General features: G+C 39.8%; 1 protein-coding gene across 2 annotated transcripts in view; it reads left to right on the top strand.

Annotated features, from left to right (window-relative positions):
- cplx2b (complexin 2b) overlaps positions 1-22063 on the top strand; it is a 59968-nt gene that overhangs the window by 21023 nt on the left and 16882 nt on the right. Inside the window, exon 2 of one of the 2 annotated variants that reach the window (XM_004552057.5) lies at positions 17916-18082. In XM_004552057.5, coding sequence (XP_004552114.1) covers positions 18052-18082 — 31 coding nt within the window. In that variant the 5' untranslated portion in view covers positions 17916-18051. The remainder of the gene's footprint in view (positions 1-17915; positions 18083-22063) is intronic. The other variant, XM_004552056.5, reaches the window with a different exon arrangement.

The following is a 22063-nucleotide window of genomic DNA, read 5'->3' on the forward strand; positions in this document are numbered from 1 at the left end:
ATCATGAAACTGCTTAACGATCAGCTGATCGGCTTTTCTGTCGCGAGTCCTTGTCTCTAGTTTGCTTTTGGCCCACTTTGCACCAGAAAGAGGAAACCAGCGGCTGAACAACAGCAGCACGTTTAAGCTTGATCAGCTGTTGTTAGAATGTATTTAATATTACTTTCTACTCGAGGATCTTTTTCTACGTAGCTGACGCTGGTAACTGTGCAGGGGCGGATCTAGCAAAGTTTAGCCAGGGGGGCCGATAGGACATTAACAGGGAAAAGGGGGCACAAAGACATACTTTTCTTTCTTATTCTCATTTAAAATGTCTAGCTTTTAATAAATAATTATCTGACACCCAAAGTTTTAATTTGATGTAAAATGAATAGTAGTCAATTACTGTATATAGTAACTATTAAGTCTAATATACCCTAGTAAGCTATAGTACTTTTTCCTTTGGGAAGGTACCATCTGTGCAGTCTGCAATTTTGTTGAAGAAAGATGTTGAATCTATTTAATATTTCTTGAAAAATAATTGATTTCTGTGCATTTTTTTTCACACTGCATCAAATTAAGGTTGATTACGTCGATTAAGCATCATGAGGTGGCGCGTGAGGGGTGGTTCCCTATTTTTTATTTATTTATTTTTGTTGTTGCTGGGAGTTGGAGCCCTATTAGTTAGGTTGCTTAATATTTATGCTAAGTACTCTTTAAAATACCAGAATAGGGAGGATGGTGTAGGTTTAAGTTTATTAGATTGATCAGTATTGCTGAACTATGAAATATTTTTTTTTTTGCATACAGGTATAACAGAATAGCTTTAGTGTAGTTGTTGTTTTAAACTTGAGTATGAACTTATACAAAATGCAGCAAGATATTTAAAAAACAGTTTTGTTGATTAAAAAACACTATATCGGATTCATATCGGTATCGGCAGATATTCAAATTTATGATATCGGTATCGGTATCGGACATAAAAAAGTGGTATCGTGCCATCTCTACTTGTAAGGTTAGTATTGTGATAGAGTCGAGTATATTTTAATTATACTCTTGTAGACATTATGACATTATGCTAGTGCAATTATGGTGAACAAAAAGTACATTTAAAAGCTAAATAAAAGCATTATTAGTATACGTACTAGGTAAGGTATACTTGGGAAATATAATTGAAGTATACTCATTTTTTGTATTGCCAGCAGCAAAAACTAATGGCTACATTTGGAGTAATGTTTAAAAATGACTTCATTTAGCAGGGTGTTCCTTTTTTTCTCTTCTTATTCGTTCTTATACTGGACCTTCATTTGTTTTTTATAAGGTGGTACTTTTTAAGACACCTCTGCCTAACTACAGTGAACTAACCTAATAATATGCTGTGGTCGTCATTTTACACAAGTTAAAGTGTCACATCCATGAAACCTACACCACTAACCAGCATCAGTACTACAACTTCACTCTCAAAATTAATAAATTCTGGGACAAGCAGAAACTGTATTTTTAGCGGTGCATTTTGTTGCAGGCCAGACTGCTATTAAATGCACTCTCCTAAAGAAATAATTCCTTTGTAGCACCACTTCGTCTTGGTTCAGAAGAGATGTCCTGATATACGTGATAATGTAACACATTATAACAGTTCAGCGCGTTGGGTTGTGTTTTTAAAGCGATTGTTACGTTTTTAAAGCTTTTTAATGCGACAGGTGCAATAGCCGACACCACACCTTCACCTGACGTACAACGTACCTGACGTATGACGCACACGTCGGGTATTCACTTTCTAAACAGCAATGGGGATAGAAAATATTGCTCGAGGTGGTTAATGCTCCTTTCGCTGGTTGCCAACCACCATTAAATAACAACAAGAAGAAAATATTGATCTGCTTCTCTTAGTTTTGCACGTTTAAGCCGCAATTCAGACTCAAACAAAGCTGCAAAGCAGGAGAACAACATGGCCATCAACTATTCTGTGCCACAGATCCAGTTCGCTGCAGCACAGAGTGATGATGAGACCGTTAACCGATATGTGCAACTAGAAGTTGTCAGAGGTAACTGGATGTTCAATCGGATTAAATGCAAGGTTGATTGGATTATATCTGAAGATCATATGCTATTCGTGATAACTCTGCTAGACTCCAAATTGCTCGTCCATGCGGGAGTATCTCAAAATTAAATGAAACCACTTAACATTTTTTCCCTAAAACGGACTGACATGGGACACATTAAAGTTTGATCGGAACCAGCTAATCAGTCTGAAGGTAAGTGTTTTTTTTCACTTATTCGAGAGAAGTCCGAAATGCGTTCTTATTACTGTTTGTTTTGACTTTTAAGCTACCCTACCAGGATATTTTCATTCAAATGCTAAGACAAAATGTCAATATCTATGAATGTGGAGACTCAAAAGACTAGTTAGGTAATAGTTGCCGATGGATTTATGAGAAACTTGGACGTTTGCAACAGGTGAATCGGTGAACAACCGAGGTTGCGCCCAAATGCTTAAAGCTGTTAGCTGGTCAGTGTTTTCAGGTGTGCTTGTACTACCTGTACGGTGCGGAGTGCTGACTAAGCCATGTTAAACCCATTAAAGCGCCGAGCTCAAATATCTTTTCATTTTTGTGCACTGTTCTCTTGTCGGCACACATTTTCTGTTTATTGAAGCCTTTTGTGAATAATTTTGATCATGTTAAAACTGGGAATTGGTCCCTATTGACAATACTCTTATTTTTTGCATTGCATATGCCATTTAGGAAAGGTAATTGGTCACTGAACTTTTTGCAACTATGTGTATTTCTAAATTTTGTGGCTTCAGTGCACGCAAATTTATATTGTTCAGTTTGCATGTTAAAAGCCTGCCAAGCACCCCAAGGCTGATTATGCTTGGTAAGAAGTCATTTACGAAATAGAGCTGATTAGACCATATTAAAATTTCTGTTTGACACAGGAGCTTTTCGTGGACACAGGTATCCAGTCTCTGTTTTGTTAGCTCAAATTTCTGTAATTTCCTTTATAAACCAAGGTTGTTGGACATGTGTCTCAGTGAATCAAGCAAAGTAACAATATCAAATTTCACATTACATATTACTGATCAACATGGTAGTCTAGCTACACCAACAGCAAAAATACTGAAGTCAATACTGTAAAGTTTAACAGCAGCACAAACTATAAACTCCAAAATAACCATACAGTTGATTCATCTCCGGTAATTTAACTGGGCTGACTGTTTGTTAGGTGTGTTTAATGTGTAGAATAATTGCCAATTTTGTACAATTATAATATGTTAAAATGGACTTATGTACATAAGGCCATTAACAATTAACTGTACATAGCTATTTGCTTTATGACTATCTAGACAGTGTGAAGAAGTGAAGTATTGAAATTATTTTATGTTGCATAATGACAACATGTTGCCCTGGGACCACTGTGAAGCAAAAGGTTGTTCACATTGACCCTCATGTCACAAATTAGGTAACTGTTTTTGCCATTTTTAGTGAATTTCTTGTATAATTTAAGTGACCAATGTGTTGTTACCTGTGTTTCCACAGATTATCTATGTCCTATGCCTTCTGGACATTTACACAAGACGAGCAACAATGAAGACAAGCTCTCTTGCTATCTTGCAAGACGCTGTCTCTGTCCAATAGGTTTTTTGAGTGCAACAGTTTGATATTATATTCATTACAATTCAGTTAATTTGTATGGTGCCAACAAAATGAATGCCAAGGCACTTCACATTGTAGGTTTAAGACCCTACAAAATATAAATAAGAAAACCCAACACTTGAACATATGTTGTCTGCCATGATATGGATATGACATAATATTGTTATTGTTATTGTTTGTACAACCATCTGAGAAAATAATGGATTACATGGTTTAGTAAAAACAAGTGCTTCCTCAATGAAAATATGTTTTCAGTTCTTTTCAGTTTTTGATTTTGGAAATGTGTATTTCAGCAGGGAAAAATCAGAATTGAAATAAAGTGGTGTAAAGCACATGAATTATATTTTGTGTGTGTGTGTGTCTATCTATCCATCCAATTTTTTTGGAACCCTCCAGTCTCTTACAGTATGTTAGTGTTAACTGACATTACGGTCAATTACGACCTGTTAAACAGTAAATGACCGCCTGTTGGGACACTGTGTCCTCTAGCAGAGATGAATATTTTTGGTACTGATGATGCGTGATAACGGTAAGTTACTGGTTAATATATTGCAGTTTATTACCTTGCAGCGGGCTTACAGTGACATACCGTGAGTAAACGGTAGTATACCAATTTCTTAATCACAGTATGATGTTACTTTGTTGAGGTAATTTACGACATAACGACATAACGGTATCTCACTGGCGACAGTGACGCCAGTGAGATACCGTAAAAAAGGCTACGGTGCGTTACCATAATTTGTCCAAGAGTATTATACCACACCAGCAAAAAACGGTATCATCCTGCAGAACGGTAAGCTACCGTAACACGGCGTCATGGTATGACGCTGGCAACAGTGACGCCAGTATGTTACCGTAAAGTGGCGATGAAAAGTCTAACAGTGCACCTTTAGCAGCAATAACCTGAAATCATCACTTTGTACATGACTTCATCAGTCTCTGATGAAGTCATGTACAACTTTGGCCCACTCTTCTTTGCAATGTTGCTATAGTTCATTAACGTTAGCAAATGTTTAAGGTCCATTTCAGTCAGGCTGAGGTCTGCACCATCACTTTAATTCAGATTAAGTCTGTCTTGTGTTTTATTATCATCTTTTTATTACTTTTACTATCCCGTCATAAAAAAATATTATTTAAACTGCCATTAATTTCAGTATTAATATATCCACTTCTTCTCCCTTATAAGCCTTTTATTATGTAAATCTGCAGTTCAATTAATTTATATTTCTATGTACAACAAAAAGAAATCCTAAAAATAGTGAGTTGATTATGGAAAGTAGTGATATTTCAAACGAGTGATCAGGTTTTGGAGAACTTTCAGACATCCACTGAGTGGATGGACAGATGGAGAAACGACTGAATGATGTTCCGAATCGATGCAAACAGTAAAATATCAGGAGATGATTAAATGTCAGCACGTGAATAGTGTTTCTGTCTGTCAGAGGTGAACGTGTCAGCAGCGTCTGAGGGTCTTTTGTTTTTTGGGGTCTTTTGTCTTCAGGCTGAATGAGTTCACTCTGAAAATGTCACCAGCTGTTTGGTTGCACTTCATCACCAGCTGCCTTTTCTCTCAGTCTTTTTGTTCACTCAGTGTCTGTTTGTCTATTGTGTTAAGCTTTGTAGTTTCATGCTAATTGCACTTTGTTGTGGAGTTGTTCACTCATCTGCTGGAAAACACCTCAGAGGTTATTTTTTTTGGCAATTGGCTGGAGTTTTTTCCTGCTCAGTTCCACTCAGTCATTTTCAAACCTACAGAGATGCAAATGCAGATGTGCATGGTCCAAATGTCCAAGGCTATATATAAACGATCCTTTCACAGGCATCTGTGAGGCATCCTGCATCTGTATTGAAGTTTGATGTTGGATGTGTTGATGCTCCAAAGATGTGTTTACATTTGCTTTGCTTGAGCTTGATTAATACAGCTGACAATAACTGTGGTCGTGGTCATTTTCAGACCCTGTCAGGAGTTTAAGATGAGTGTCTCGTCGTGTGCCTGCTGCTATCATCTACACCAACTAGCCAACCAGCAGGACTGCAGCATGAAATGGACACTTGTTAACGAGAAGAAAATCAAACAGAAAAGATGGAATGTGTAGTTTGTAGAAGCTGCCTGCTGAGTTTAGTCAAATGTCCACCAAGGGAACCTCATTTAGAGCTGTTAATTTAATAAAAACCTTAAAAATGTCAGACAAGTACCTTTCAAATTACCCCCACTGATTTCGTGACCACAAGGAGTCAGATGCCAGGAAATGGTTTCATTATTGTGACACTGCTAAATCTTAACTTTAGCTTTTTTTAAGGTAACCAGTCCAGGAGCATTAAAAAGTAGACCAAAGTCAGAAGTTGTATTTACTCTAGGCCGATCCTTTAACTAAAATGAGCAGGTTAACATGACACACACATTACCTGAGCATGGTTAAAAAGCAGCTTTTAATTGTAATGTTTTTATTTTGGTGTGGATGAGGCACCTGTCTTATATTTGACTGCCTGCAAAGCGCCTCGAAGATCAAATGACAGAACTAAGCTGCAGGTTTAGTGCTCACTGAAGACGCAGCATTTGACTTGCGCTCTGTCTCTCCTTTTTTTTAAAGCCATGATTATATATTCTTTGCACCCACACATGTATTTTATTTGTTTCTTATCTATCCCCTTATTTATTGTATCCAGGCTGTGATTTATTAATAAAGTGGAGCACAAACTGCCGAGGCTGAAGGGGTCCGTTTCAGTCTGCACTGCTGACAACATTCACCAAGTTCATTGACATATATTCAATTCAATTCAGTTTTATTTGTACAGGACCAAATCACAACAAGAGTCGCCTCAAGGCACTTTATATTGTAAGGTAGACCCTAGAGTAATAAATACAGAGAAAACCCCAACAATCATATGAGTCCCTATGAGGAAGCACTTTGGCGACAGTGGGAAGGAAAAACTTCCTTGTAACAGGAAGTACCAGGCTCAGGGAGGAGCGGCCATCTGCTGCGACCGTTTGGGGTGAGAGAAGGAAGGCAGGATAAAAGATATGCTGTGGAAGAGAGATAGAGGTTAAAAACAAGTATGATTCAGTGCAGAGAGGTCTCTTAATACATCATGAGTGAAGAAGAAACACCCAGTGCATCATGGGAATCCCCCAGCAGCCTACACCTATAGCAGCATAACTAAGGGAGGATTCAGGGTCATCTGATCCAGCCCTAACTATATGCTTTATCAAAAAGGAAAGTTTGAAGCCTAATCTTAAAAGTAGAGATAGTGTCTGTCTCCTGAATCCAAACTGGAAGCTGTTTCTATAAAAGAGGGGCCTGAAAACTGAAGGCTCCCATTCTACTTCTAAATACTCTAGGGAACTCATGACTTCAGTCCAGTAGCACCTTATCCCGCTCCCGGATCCATCCGATTGGTGAATCACTTACAGGTTCCACAGTACAGGCTTAAAACAGTGGACATTATGGTTTTGCTCATTCAGGCCCAATGATGTGGAACGAACTTCTATTCAATATTATATGAGCTTCATAATCTTTAGTATAATATTCTAATCTAATAAATAAGTTAATATATTAATAATCTATACTTGTACTGTATAGGTGGACTAGATAGCCATCTTTATCACTGCCGTTTGTTTTTCCCTTTCATCTTACATATGTAGAAATAATAGAGGTGCTACTTGTAAATCAGTTTTAGAAAGGCGCCACAGTTTCCTCAGTGATACTATTATTGTTTCCTCATGTGGACAAAGGAGCGTTGTCCTTCAGTATCAACTGCTTTAGCCATCATTGCAGAATAAACACTGAGTGTCCAGGAACCTAACAGCCACCTCACTAATTGTTAAAAAAAAGAACCCTGCCATGATAACCATCCATTCTCTGAACAGAAAAGTACTGTGTGCATTTTCCTCTGTGGCCCTCTGTTGTAACCTTTTGTCCTCAGTTGGCTCTCAGTCAATAAAACTTGGAACCTGCCTGCTCTGTTTCCTGTACATGGACTTGTTAATCCTGGAACTTCCTGACTGAAGGTAACATTCCTCACTGTTGCATCCAAATTACCCGATAATGTTTTGTTTCACAGTGTTAATTAATGTAAAATGTAAAACATTTTAATCTCAAATGTTGAGTTTTAGCTTTCTTTGATATTAGTGGCAAGTATGAACAGAAAGATCCAGAATTTAATTTAGCAACCATCCGTAACTAAAATGTGGATCTGTCATTCTCAAGACAGGCTTGCATTAAATATTAAAAAAGAAGGAATAGTGTCATATTTAATCCATCATATCAGTCCTTGATGAAGCTAGTGCTAAAATTAACCCTATTAACTATTATTAAAATGTAAAATATGCAAGTTAAAATTAGCCCTGTCTCTGTGACGCGGTCTTTCTGAAGCTCCTTTACCACAGTGGGTCAGTGACTCAAGAAGAATAATGAGAACAATAATCAAATGCAGTCCTGTAGACCTCCTTTGCCTTCTAGCTTCTGTTGAGGAAATAAGTTTTCACTGCAGACTCACATGAATAAATAATGTCTGGAGTGCTAAAGTTTCTGCCCGGCAAATCTGAGAGAGCGGAACAGTGTTAGCAGTTCATAATTAATTCATTTACTGGCGTCTGTGACATTTATTTTCTGTCTTTGGTGACTTTTGAATCATCAATGTATTATTTGTAGAGCGGGCAGCAGCGTTTTACTCTGATAAACAAAGTGAAACATATTTGCAGTCTGTGCATGGAGAGACTCAAAATATGAGCCTGAGTGCAGAATCTATGAAGGAACAAATAATCGTGTTAGGTTCAGGGGTGATCGGACTTTGGTGTTTATTTGGTGTCAGGACTAAAGATATAAGATTCAGATTTGATGAAAGTCATCCTACTTTATAATGCAACACAGGCCTGAAACATTGGGCTTGCAGAAACAATGGTTTCAGCTGGAGGCATACAGCATGGTTATGTAGAAGTTGTTTTTACGCATCATTGCTGGAATTTTCAGTTCAGTTGTATTTATATAGCTCCGAATCACAACAACAGTTGCCTACAGGTGCTTTTTGACCTCTGTAGTCTTCACATTATCCAGACATCTTCAAAATGACAAAGCCCAACATAATTCAGAGGTTGATGATGTTTTTGTGGTTTGATAAATATGGGGAACACACTTAATGTTTTCCCCATACACAGATGATCCACCCCACTCATCACCCATCACCCTAACCCCTAACCCTAACCCTAACAAAGAAAATCTAGCTTATTTAAATGGAATATATAACACTCAAACTGAATGAAGCAAACATCAGTTTTGCTGTGCCATATAAATTCTGTTTATTTTAGTGACCAGGTGAAGTTTGGGGATTCTCTGGGGTGCCTGAATATCAGCATAAATGAACAAGTCAAGTCAAATCAAGTGACTTTATTGTCACTGTGCAGTGGTACAGTACACAGTGAAATGAGACAACATTCCTCCAAGACCATGGTGCTACATATAACAGACAAGCAACACAGAACTACATAAAGTGCAGGGTGCAAAAATTCCAAAAAACCAAAACAAAGACAGTGCAACACCAGACAGAAGAGAACGATACAGACACAACAGTGCAATAAAAATGTGCAAAAGCCTGAGCACTGTGCAAAGAGTAACTTGGTGTATGAAGGTGTGTGTGTCTGTGTGTCTCTGTGTGTGTATGAGATTGTGCAGATTGGGGCAATGATTGACCAACATTTCAATATTTCATTTTGTTTTAATTCTGTTAAAAAAGATCAGTCAGTAACAGCTCTGCAATAAACACAGAATTAGCAAGCTTGGTCTAGAGCAAACCTCCTTATCCCCGTGACCAGGCCGCAACAAACATGCAAAATATGAACTTCTGCTTATCCAAACCCCTGAAGAGTAAACCAGCCTTTTACTTAACATTATTTATTATTCAGCATGCTCTAAAATTTCTCAGAGGTACCTTGGCAATCTGATGCAACATGAATGAAGCACAACAAATGATGCATCCATTTTACTTGTTAACCCTCTCAAGGCAGGCTTTGCAGATTTGCAACAAGTAAAAGCTAACAAACTGATTACACCACATACATATTTTATGAGCTTTTTTTACTCAGAAGTACCACTGCAGGTATTCTTTTGTGCATTAGCAACAAAAACTTAATTTGAGCCAGAGAGGGTTAATACCAGGAAAGCTTCAGAGAACTGATGGTGCCACCTTACAAGCTTCTCAGACTATGTTGTAATCGGGGGCACAGCCCGGTCCCATTGGCACCAGATGGAATGGCAGGTTGGGCGTATGAAGGGTAAAATGAATATACTTTTGCACTAGGATGCTACAGTACATTGAGATTTTTGTGCTCCCACATCCTTCCTGGACAGATGAAGATGGAGTGTTGTGGTGGAGTCTTGCTAACCTGCTGTGAAAAATGGCTCCTGTCAGTAATCCATCTCGGTCCACTCGTCCAGTATTGATTTCCCTTTCAGGTTTGCCCACGTGTCCCCAGGGTCAGCTCATCAAGCACAGGGTGAAAGGCTTGCTGGATGTGTGTGTCTGTTTGTGCGAGTGCATGTGTGCTAAGCACTACAAATTGTAAGTTCCTGGAACTGGTTAAAAAGGACAGGAGCAATTCTGGTGTGACTGATGTGCTGAAACTTGCTTAGTCGAGAGGGGAACTTCCCTCAGAGGTTCAGTTCCTGCTTGCTGAAGCTTTATTTTCCATCTTTGAAATGGTTGTGTTTGGAAAGGAGATGACTTGAACTTTATAGCTATACTAGCAGCTCAGGGAATTCTAGGGTCTGAAGTCTGGGGACTTTATATTAACGCTGATGTGGTCTGCAGGATTTTTCTTGTACACAGTTTATGCAAACTGACTTTCATTACTCATGTAATTCATTACTGTGACATTAAGTGCTGCAGTAGGCATACAGACAAAGAAACCAGACAGCCCTCCTCCTGCAGCTGCCCTGCTGTGTGCTGAGTTCTAGGCCTCAAAACCTACTCTCTCCAGTGAAAATCCTCTTCTTAATCCACCATGCTGCCATATACTTCTCTGTGTCCTTTTCCATGGTTACACTATTCACTGGTCCTAACAGAACCACAGTTGGCCAAAGTCCTCTATTAGAGTACAGGCAGGATTTTCCAAAGCCTGTGAACCAGAGGAGGTGCAGGAGCTGGGTTCCCTCTCAAACCACTTGAACTACAACATAGTGAAAAAAACTTATTATAGATTATAGAGCCACCTTTCAAAATTTAAGCCAAAGGTTCAAAGGTTGTAATGAAGGATCAAACATGTTAAAAATAGAGGTGTTAAAGGGTGGTTCTGTCCAAGGTTATTATAGTTAAGTAAAACTAAACTAAAACCTACAACACCTACAACATAGTTACCAAAAATGCAGAACTTATTTATTTGATAATTGTTCGCGTGTGGTTAATAATAATATGGATGCCTAAACAGTGATTATTAATGACAGTTAAAACAGGGTTTTTCCCTTCTTGCATAAATTTCTGATTTATTTCTTCAGTATAAATCTGTCTATTTGGAAAAAACACAGTGTGTTTTTAGTGTTTTTGGTGTTTGCATGTATTTGATGACACACAGAAACACAGAATAGCCTGTAGCCAGCATTATCCTTTAAAGCTCATTCATGTGTACTTTTTGTCTGCACATGCACACATTTAAAGCTTTTCCTCCTTTTTCTTGCCTCCCCTCCCCTGAAACACGCTCCCTTTGCCTGTCATCAACATGTTCCAGTGACAGCCTCGTGCTTGTCTTCACCAGTCGCTCCCATCCACATCTCCTTCCACGAAACTTGGAAACAACTTCCAATTAACTGGATAGGATCAGCAAGCCGTCCTGCCTGGCCCTGATAACATTATCCCACGTCACGCACTGCTGCCAGCGCCCGGATTATGAAATTAAAAAAAGAAGCTGAAGAAGAAGAAGAAGAAAGGATGGTTGAGGATGGAGGGAAAGTGGTTGGGTGCTGGGGAATGGGAGCTGAGGTGGGAGGGAGGCTTGCCCCTGGGGACTGTCATCAGTGATTGTATAGTATATTTGGCCCTGTGTGAAAAGGAGGGTTATGTAAGGTTTTAAAGCCCCTCCACTATCACCAGAACAGAGAAGTTCAATATGCCGGAGAGCTGCTTCAGCTTCCAGTCCAGTGCTAACCGCCCACTGATAAGCGCTTACATAACGAGCTGCGGTTGAGGTCTCTGGTGTCTGATGAGTATGTAAATGGAGGCAAGTAGAGGAGCGTTCCTCCGTTTCGCACGATAACGCTGTGATGAATTGCTTCAGTCTTTTCTCACATGAATTATTTTTGAAGATTGCATTTCTGTTGTGTCGAGATGAAGAAGCAGAGACTGTTTGGGTTGCAGTGATTTGAAAATGTCAGACCCATCTCTTCTTTTTTTTAAACGGAGGACTAAATGTCTTCAGTGAGCTTAGACGTGCCTCTGATTGCTAATAGCGGATTGTAGGAAACACTAGATGGCATTGGCAGGTTAGGTTTTGGTTAATGTACTGTGTACTATGAGCTTTCCTCAGCTTTGGAAAGGCCTTCCTGAGGAGAATCATTGACTTCCTGAACCTGGTTCCTCCTATTAAAACGGAGTTCTTCCTTTCCACAGTTGCCAGGTGCTGCTTTATTATCACCCGTTTGATTGGCCTTTATCTTGTGCCCACTTTCTCTTTTGAATCGACATGTTTTATTTAAGTATTAGTAATTAAATCGTGACACTATAAAGAGTCATCATTTTTAATAGTTTTCAAACAATTCCTTTTAAAAACCAAACTTCTTTTATTATATAAAAACTAATCAAACATTCAAACATACAGTCAGACATTTTTATATGTCAAAGGTAGGAAGAGAATGCCCCTGTGTGTGTGTGTGCGTGTGCGCGCGCATGTGCGTGTGTGTGTGTGTGTGTGTGTGTGTGCGCGCGTGCGCGCGTGTGTGTGTGTGTGCGTGCGCGTGTGTGTGTGTCTTCTTCCAGATGTCCTTGTCTGACAGCCGCATCTTTCCTTTATTCCATTAGTGAGTCCTTGAATCTGTTTCTGTAATGATAAGAGAAATGTTCTGCTTCCAAATGCGTGCACACACAGACACACGCGCAGACCCCTCGTCCAGTTCATGAGATGCGTCCCTGCTTCTGCTACGCTGCTGCACGTTTTGTTCAGGTGAAATACCAGGAAAAAAAACAACATACATCCAGTCTTCAATTTTTTTCCAGCTCAGGGTTGGAAGCTTATCTTATCTTTGCCTTTGTTACAAACAGTAAAAAAACATTATTATGAAAAAACCCACATTCACTGTATCACAGAAACATGCCACACCTGACCAGCTGGGATCGTATTAAACACGGACACATGGCCCGTCCTGTTAGGGATGCGTGGGCTCAGATGGGTTCCTGTATCTTTATACATTACAGCAATGAATGTCAGCAGCCGATTACGCTACGCACAAACACACAGCAGCCACACACCCACCGTCTTCCCCCCGATAGCAGATACATAAAGTGTTGTGGAACTTCTTTTCATCCTTGTTATGAAAATACATAACAAAAAAATACAAAATACAATAAAATACACAAAATCTAACATAAAAAAAACTGCAATATGACAACAAAAACTTCTTCGTTTATTATTTGCCATCGGCGCTCCTGTGTGCTAGTTTTGTAGTAACTTTACACCTTACATCACTGCTGATCGTTAATATTCACTTATTGTTGTGTATAATAAAGCCCAAGGCACCAGTTATGTGACATTTAGCTAAGTGTGGACCTGTTCTGCTCATTTCCAGCACTAGATTTTTATTCTTGGACTCCACTACAGTAGCTTTGGATGATTCACAGTTCAAAATAACCCAAATTACGTACTGCAGGAACTACATGCTGTGTTATTCATGCAACAGAAAGTTGGCCACAGTGGTATTAGAAAAGCACATGCACACATATAGAAGTTTCAGGAAAGCAGCATAATAAGAAAGAATCCTCTCCTTGTGTGTGTGGCGTCTGTTTCCAGTGTTCATTGTTCTGTTGAAGGACACAGAGGCTCGCTCGCTATCAGAAGCCCATAAACTGTGCGTGATAGTTAAATTGTATATTTATTGCTATAATAAAAGTGTGTGTGTGAGTAAATGTGGTTGTAGTATAAAGCACTTTGAGTGGTTTGGAAGACTAGAGCTGTGCAGCTGTATGAATGCAGTCCATTCATCCAAAAGGCCACAGGTATATATTTGTTTCTCTTCCTCAGTGGTTAAAAGAATGAGTTTAATATCTAATAGTTGAACTGCAGGTGACTGTAAGGACTGTAACCTCTGACCTTCTTAAAGCAGCCGGGACATTTACCACGACAGCTGCCGTCTTGTTGAGACAGTGACCAAAAAAGTACTCAAGACAGAAGGAAAAAAACCCACTTTCACCTCCAACTGAACCAAAGTGACCTGTTTGATTTAGCTAGTCAGGTCTGTAAGAAGTCAGCTTGGACGGCACCAGACGCTGAGGCAACACCTACACAGCCAGCTTAGAATGACTAATTATCACAAAGTGCAGTTTGTGGTGCATTTGTGATGGATTTTAAGAATGCAACACGCACATGGTGTGGTTGAAAAGTGGGCTTCAATAGAGAAGGAGCAACTGCAGCATTTAGGAGCAGAAAGAAGCACAAAAATAAATTAAAGATCAAAAAAATGTGATTACAAGCCCAAGTGGGCTGCAATGGCGTGTTTTCTTTGTTTATAATCTTCACGTTCAGTTCGCTAAAACACTCATTCTTCCTCTTTTACGACTTTGGTCATACCTGTAGGAGCGGCTAAGCTAAAGGTCTGACAACAGCAAAAACATGAGCCAGACCAGACCAGCTGGTCAGCGTATTTCTGACACTGCCCCCTGGTGTCAGTACACAGCTACAACATGTAAACAACAGGCTGCAAAGGTCCAGCCAGTTACATGTCACTGGACTGAGGCTGGAAACTGGAAAAGCCAACAGCTTATGACTAAAGAGACTTTACTCACACATACACAGCTGTTCAGAGTTCTTTAGTATTTAGTATTTATTTATTTATTGTCATTGTCAAGAACAATGAAATTGCGTTTGGGGCTTCCATACAACCCAAAAAAAGAAGAAAATAATAAATACCCCTTAAAACCCAAGTGTACATATTTAACCCAGTGTGACTCCAATGCAATAAGACAATCCTTAGCAATAATGTTCGTAGAAATTCAGACAGACCTGAGAAACATGACAAAATACATGTGATTCCAGTTAAACTCAAATGATAGTCACATATTTCTGCATGCACCTCTCCGTAAGCACGCACACATTCATGCAGAAACACTTACTCTCCTCACCAGGTTAACAGTCTGACATTTCTTCTATTGTCTATCAGCATACATTTGCAGTCTTTTTAATCAAATCTTGCGTGTGGGTGAGCATGCCGATTTTGAATTTCTGAATGTGTGTGTATTGAAATGAGGTACTTCACCCCTCGAGGCGTTCGGTCACAGTTACAAATGGATTGCCATCCCACTCGGCCTCGTCTCCCGTGTCACCTCCCAGAATAAGCTGTGCAGCTCAATCTGCCGTCCCTTCCTATTTCATCCCGGCACCATTCAGCCCTGGCAAATACTGTCGTATCAAAATGATGCCACGAGTGTTCAGCGAGGAGAGCAGGAGAGATCTGCTTCAAAATGGAAATGCTGTTCTGGTTCGCCAGGTGCAATAAATGTGGAGGATTTCATCTTGGCTGCCACTTGCACAGTTAATCAAATAGATACAAGTGAGTTTATACAGCAGCACAGGATGGGGCACTGTATTCAGAATGGGCCAATGAGCATTCAGGCTGCAATTTGTCTAATGACCAAGAAGCCAACAAAGAAAAAAGAAAACTTAAAATCCAAACTTTGCACAGCACATATTGTGCATGTTTTCTTCAGATGGGAAGAAAATCTGCACTGCTAGCGTTGTCAATGCTAACAAACTGTTACCATAGTTTTATCACTCATCTCCTTAGTGTCAACTATTTGAAGAACATGCACGGTGAGTGTCATGTTGGCCAGTTTAATGTCACCATAATAAATTAGATGTTTTACTTTAAAAAAATATAGTAGATTTGGCATTCGACTGTGTCCCTCGGAGTGTCCTGTGGGAGGTGCTTCGGGAATATCGCTACCGGCCATTCGATCCTTATACAACCATTGCAAGAGCTTGGTCTGCAAAGCCAACAATAAGTCAGACTCGTTCCCGGTGGGTGATGGACTCTGCCAGGACTGCCCTTTGTCACGGATTTTGTTCGTAATTTATATGGACAGAATTTCTAGGTGTAGCCAATTTGGCTTTCACTTGGGTGGTCTCTGAATCTCATCTCTGCTTTACGCAGATGATGTGGTTCTGTTGGCTTCATCGGGTCATGGCCTCCAGCTTGCACTGGAATTGTTCACAGCTGAGTGTGAGAATCAGCATCTCCAAATCTGAAGCCATGGTCCTCAGCTGGAAAAGGGTGGACTGCCCACTCCAGGTCAGGGATGAGTTCCTGCCCCAAGTGGAAGAGTTTAAGTACCCGGACACGCTGGAGATATTATATCTCTCAGGTGGTCTGGGAATGCATTGGGGTTCCCACGGAAAAGCTGGAGCAGGTGGCCGGGGAGAGGGAGGTCTGGGCGTCTCTGCTTAGGCTGCTGCCCCCACAACCCGGCCCCTGATAAGCGGAAGAAGATGGATGGATGGATGGAAAATATAGTAGTTGGTACTAGGGCTGCCACAAACGATTATTTTGATAGTCGACTAGTCACCGATTATTTTTGCGATTAGTCGACTAATCAGATCATGCATCCATTGGACGTAAAACGTACAGCTTATTGCACCAGCATGCATCTGCTCTTATATAACTATCATTAGCTTACAGCTTTAAGTGTTTAAGGTATGTACTAACTAAAAATAAAGACAAGATGATAGTTTGTTAAATTTTAATGAAATTAGCAGATTGTTTTGGTGAAGTTTAATAAACTCCTTGCTATCTAAAATATAACAGGACACCGGAGTATATTCTCGAGCATCGCACATTTCTGATAATCAGTTGTCTGCTTGACGTTTATTCAGCTGTGTAAAAACTATAACTTTAAATCGTAATCGTGACTAGTCGACTAATCTTGGCAGCCCTAGTTGGTACCAATGTCATCCAAATTCCTGGATTTGATATTACAGCTAGCTAAATTTTTCTGAGCTTCTTCTTCGAGATGCATATTCACTCTTGCATTATTTACATTCTGGATTTTTATTTTCTTGCACCGGTTAAATCCATACATTACCTCTTTAATAGGACCTGTACATGCAGCCATATTTTCAGCATTTTATCTTCAAGTATCAGATCTTATGACAGTTTGTTCCATCAGTACACCAGAAAAGCAGCAATAATCATTACATGCTCACATTTTTCATCTGCAGTCTCTGTACAGATGATACGACAGTTTTTTACTGCACAGTCGATGTCTCAGCTGGTAATTCCACCTGATCGATTTATTCTGAGAATCAGTTTAAATAATAATTCTGATTACAGACACAAAAGTGTGCACTGCAGTCACTGAATCACAGTCAAACCTGCAGCTTTACTGAAGCTGAGTAAATCAGATTTAGCTAAAGATGAAATTTATGCAAAAGTGATTTTATTACCAGCTGGGTTGAAATACACGAAGTCGCTTCTGAAAGTGAGACAGTGAGATTAGCATAGTGTATGCAATATTAATTAGATATAGACTTTTGATGTAGACAGGATTTTTCATTCTCATGAATGTAGTGTGTGTTTTTATGTTGATGCTGTATGAGTGAGCACAGCCTGATTTTCTCATACATGTTTAGTATTTTTCATATGTTTCAGGTCAATCTAAATAGAAAACAACTGCATTTCTTTCACTTTTCCATTAAATATGTATGACCACTTATTGACTGCTCTGGTATTCAGTTACAGTCGGATAAGTGACTCAGAGCAAAAGGGCTCAGTATTGATCTACGATCTTCCCAGGAAGGGATATCTGTCACGGGGTAAAGAGTGTTAAAAAGATCCCATTATGTGTTGTTTTAAACTCAGAAGGAAATGCTGTCTCATGCTCCCTGATGCCAGGCGTGTTGCGGATCTTTCACCGTGTTTGGAGATGTAATCATGCACTTTCTACAAAGGAGGAAATATGATTGTTTACAGCTGCAAAAGCTTAAATTTAAATCAAATCACTGGTGTGTTTTTCTATGTGAGGAAAACAGTTTACTGTTTTACAGCTGTATGGTTTGTTTAATTGCTTCTTTTTTCAATCTCTTGTGTCCAGCAGAGAGTTGCTGAAGACGCTCGGCATCACAGAGGAAGGGGGAAGAACTGAGACACTCACAGATCCCGGGCTTGGTGGCTGAATGCTCAGTTGTCTCCAGCTTGAAGAAGAACATCTGTACTAATCAGCAGGAATCATGGATTTTGTAATGAAGCAAGCTCTAGGTGGTAAGTACTGCAGTCCTAAATGCTTTTCCTGAGAATACATTAGAGTTGGAGATATTTTCTGTTTAAGATGCTGTACAAACACATATGTGCATATAAACATGAAGGCTTTCTGGTTTCTCTTTGAATCGGCTTGTAGTTTGACCAGTTATGTTCGATCACATGGCTGCATGTAGATAGTCCATGTAGAAAGTAAAGGAGAGATCTTTTGTCCCTAGCTGGCAGTCAGCAGGAGAGGTCGTGCATGAAGCCAATACATTGCCGTGGGTGTTGTAGGGTTTCCATCTTGGTCAACGATGCACTTCCAGGCCTTGTGATCTGTGGCCTTGACCTTTGCTTACTCAAGGGTTAGACGTCGTCATTTAAGATCGTCTTCAACTTGCTCAAGCTAAGTCTTCTTGGGGAGTCACGCTTGATTCTCCACTGTGGGATGCCGCTGCAGCAGAAGTAGGGTTGTTCAATAGGACAATATATATTGGATGCCAATATGAAAACATCTATCGTTTTCTTATTACGCTATTGTTTGTCTCGTGGTGTCGCAAAATAAACTGTTTATGGCAATATTTTTTCATCGTTTTGATGGTCACTGTAGTGGCTATATTAATTTCTTAAAGTTCTCTCTTGCGCTTAGATTTAAAATAACCACACTATGGACAGACAGATGACTGTTTCTATGCGTACTTTCGTTAGCAAAAACAATCGTGTGACTCCGCCATCTGCTTATTCTGTTTATTTTCCCACATAAACCTTTCATATTAAAGCTCAAGATCCTGTTGAGACTTTTCAAAATAAACTGAAATTATATACATCATTCTCAAACATCAAATTTCAGAATATGCATCAAACAAATTACCTCAAATAAAAACATGAAGTAGCTATAAATGGTGCTTACAGTCACCACATGGATGCATGCACAGAGAATACCAGCATGGCCAGTGAAGATGAGGCAGAACCAGGTAGCTCCAAACAGAAGGACCAGTCAAAACAAATCCAGGACCTTATTCCTAAAGGAGGGGCTACTGCTGTAGCATGGACAGGGTTTGGTTATGAAAAAGTCTGACACGGACCAGAAAACTGTACTATGCAAATTATGCCGTAAACAGGTCCCTACCACAGACTCAAACACGACAAACCTCTTCAACCACCTACGCAAGAATCACATGAACGAGTATGGAGAGAGTTTACGGATGAGAAGCAAAAAGGGATGGTCAGGTGCTAAAAAATAGACTCAAACATTAGAACAGGCTTTCCCCCGCAGCACGCAATGCAATAAATACTCACAAAGAAAATGGCGGCCGTTACAAATTACATCTAAAAAGGTATGGCTGTGATTACTATAGCTATCACCTGACAACCATATAGGCTTCTAGTAGCATTTAAAAAAATGTATCTGGCTTCATAAAAATGAATGTGTGAACTGGAAACCTGACCTGACTGCACCAGAAGCTCCCAAAAATTGGTCCTCCTCCCTGAGGCTAATTCAGTGGACTAGCAAATGGGTCAAGTTCCAGTGCTTTGAGCTCTCAAATCTAGGGCTGCCACGATTGGTCGACTAGTCACGATTACGTCGACTATCAAAATCGTCGATGACTGATTTAATAGTCGACGTGTCGTTTGAAGCTTTGTAAGATCCCAAAAGACGCAGGAATAAGTAGTATAATTTAAGATTGTAATAACGGACTGAAACAGAAGATGGCAGCACTGCATGTACAAGGATGCCAGCTGCCGTTAAACCCCGAAGAAGAAGTAGCTCTGTCCCAGAATTCATAGCGCAGCCCTGCTCAGTTTCCAACAATGGCGGCAGCTAGTTAGTTTTAATATTACTCTTATTATACTTTCTGGGTCACAAAATAAACGTTTAACATATTTTCAGGCGAGAATGCATCTGTGTAAACCTCAAATATCTGCTCAGTTTATCAAGACACCACACATTTTCAAAAGCGCTCCTACATTTTCAGAGAAGTCTGTTACCCACTAGCTCGATAGCTAGCCGGGGGCAAGGCTCACTAGAGCCCGTGAGAACACCGGACTCCCGGCAAATCGTTTTCAAACCCACCGCCGTCTTTCGCTACTCAGGTTAAACACATATAAGTCACTTAGATAACTTAAAAATGTTATTGTTTGGCTTTTTTTAGTATTTTATTTGTTCCTGAGTAAATCGGTTTGGCTGAGATTAAAGTTGTAGTTTTTACACAGCTGAATAAACGTCAAGCAGACAACTGATTATCAGAACTGCGAGATGCTCGAGAATATACTCCGGTGTCCCGTTATATTTTAGATAGCAAGGAGTTTATTAAACTTCACCGAAACAATCTGCAAATTTCATCAAAATTTAATAAACTATCATCTTGTCTTTATTTTTAGTTAGTACATACCTTAAACACTTAAAGCTGTAAGCTAATGATAGTTATATAAGAGCAGATGCGTGCTGGTGCAATAAGCTGTACGTTTTACGTCCAATGGATGCATGATCTGATTAGTCGACTAATCGCAAAAATAATCGGTGACTAGTCGACTATCAAAATAATCATTTGTGGCAGCCCTACTCAAATCTATACTTTAAGTGAAATTTGTTGAAGGCATAAAGAAAGTTTAGGTGTTTGGTGTGGGTACTGTGGTGGAGAAGCCTGTAGATGTTTCCCACAGAGCACTGTCCTCATTTTAAAACCTGTTGTGTATGTGTGCATATTTATGCAAAGGCACGTCCAACCTCAGCAGCAGCACTTTAGTTCTCTCGTTTCTTATTTTTTGGTTTTAAAAAAACATATTTAGTTTATTTCACTGACAAACTGTAACAGGAAAGGAGATTTATCACAATAATGGTGATAATAAGTTTTATCCTCTTGTATTTCCTTTGCAATTCCATATTTTTGACTCAGCCTGTCATTTACACCCCATGTGGCTTTTATGCTAGCTGAGATTGGGCTCATTCACGAAGAGCAAACTAAAACAGATCTAAGTGAATGTTCTTGTAAGTGAAGGTCCCCCAAGGGTACTGAGGTTATGCCTCCTTAAATCAGCCCTCTCATCTAGTTCAGTCAGCTCGGTGACTACCGGCCAAAATGAAATGAGATTTATTCCTTTAAAGCTCAGCCTTCCCACTTTGTCACAGGACTAATTTATATCTGCTCCTCTCCTTTGACTCCTTCTTCCTTTCTTCTTCTCAGTTTTCCTGCAATCGATTCTTCTATGCTTATTCCTTGTGTGTGTTCTCTTCTATCGCTCTTTCTCATAAGAGAGCTAGTGTTGCTGCCTTCAACAGTTGCTTCTGGTGTACAGTAATGTTTCGACAGTTTCACATGTTGCTGCAGACAAGCTGGCTCAATAAGATCAACAAATAATCCATCCATCCATCCATCTTCATCCGCTTTGTCCGGGGCCGGGTCGCGGGGGCAGCAGCCTAAGCAAAGAGGCCCAGACCTCCCTCTCCCCAGCCACCTCCTCCAGCTTATCCGGGGGAACACCAAGGCGTTCCCAGGCCAGCCGAGAGATATAATCTCTCCAGCTTGTCCTGGGTCTGCCCCGGGGCCTCCTCCCCAACAAATAATAATAATAATAATAATAATAATAATAATAATAATAATAATAATAAACTTTATTTATAAAGCACACTTAAAAACCAAGGGTATGCCAAGTTGCTTAGCAAGTAACATAGAGAACAGGAGCAGGATAATAGAAATAGGACCAAAGCAAGTACTAAGTATGCAAGCAGGTAGCTGTCACTGATACATAGGAAAGCAACAGGTACAGAGCAAACAAGAATTTAAATGAGCATAAAAGTACATGAAATAAAATCATAAAAGAAATATTAACTAGAGGGAAAGGCAAGATTGAATAAGTGGGTTTTTAGTCGTGATTTGAACAGTGCAATGGAATCAGATGCGCGGAGGTCGAGAGGAAGGGTATTCCACAGTACCGGGGCAGCCAGAGCAAACGCACGGTCACCCCGGGACTTCAGCCGAGATCTGGGTTGGGTCAGAAGTA

Source organism: Maylandia zebra, linkage group LG2 (assembly GCF_041146795.1).
Source record: "Maylandia zebra isolate NMK-2024a linkage group LG2, Mzebra_GT3a, whole genome shotgun sequence".
NCBI classification, from domain to species: domain Eukaryota; kingdom Metazoa; phylum Chordata; class Actinopteri; order Cichliformes; family Cichlidae; genus Maylandia; species Maylandia zebra.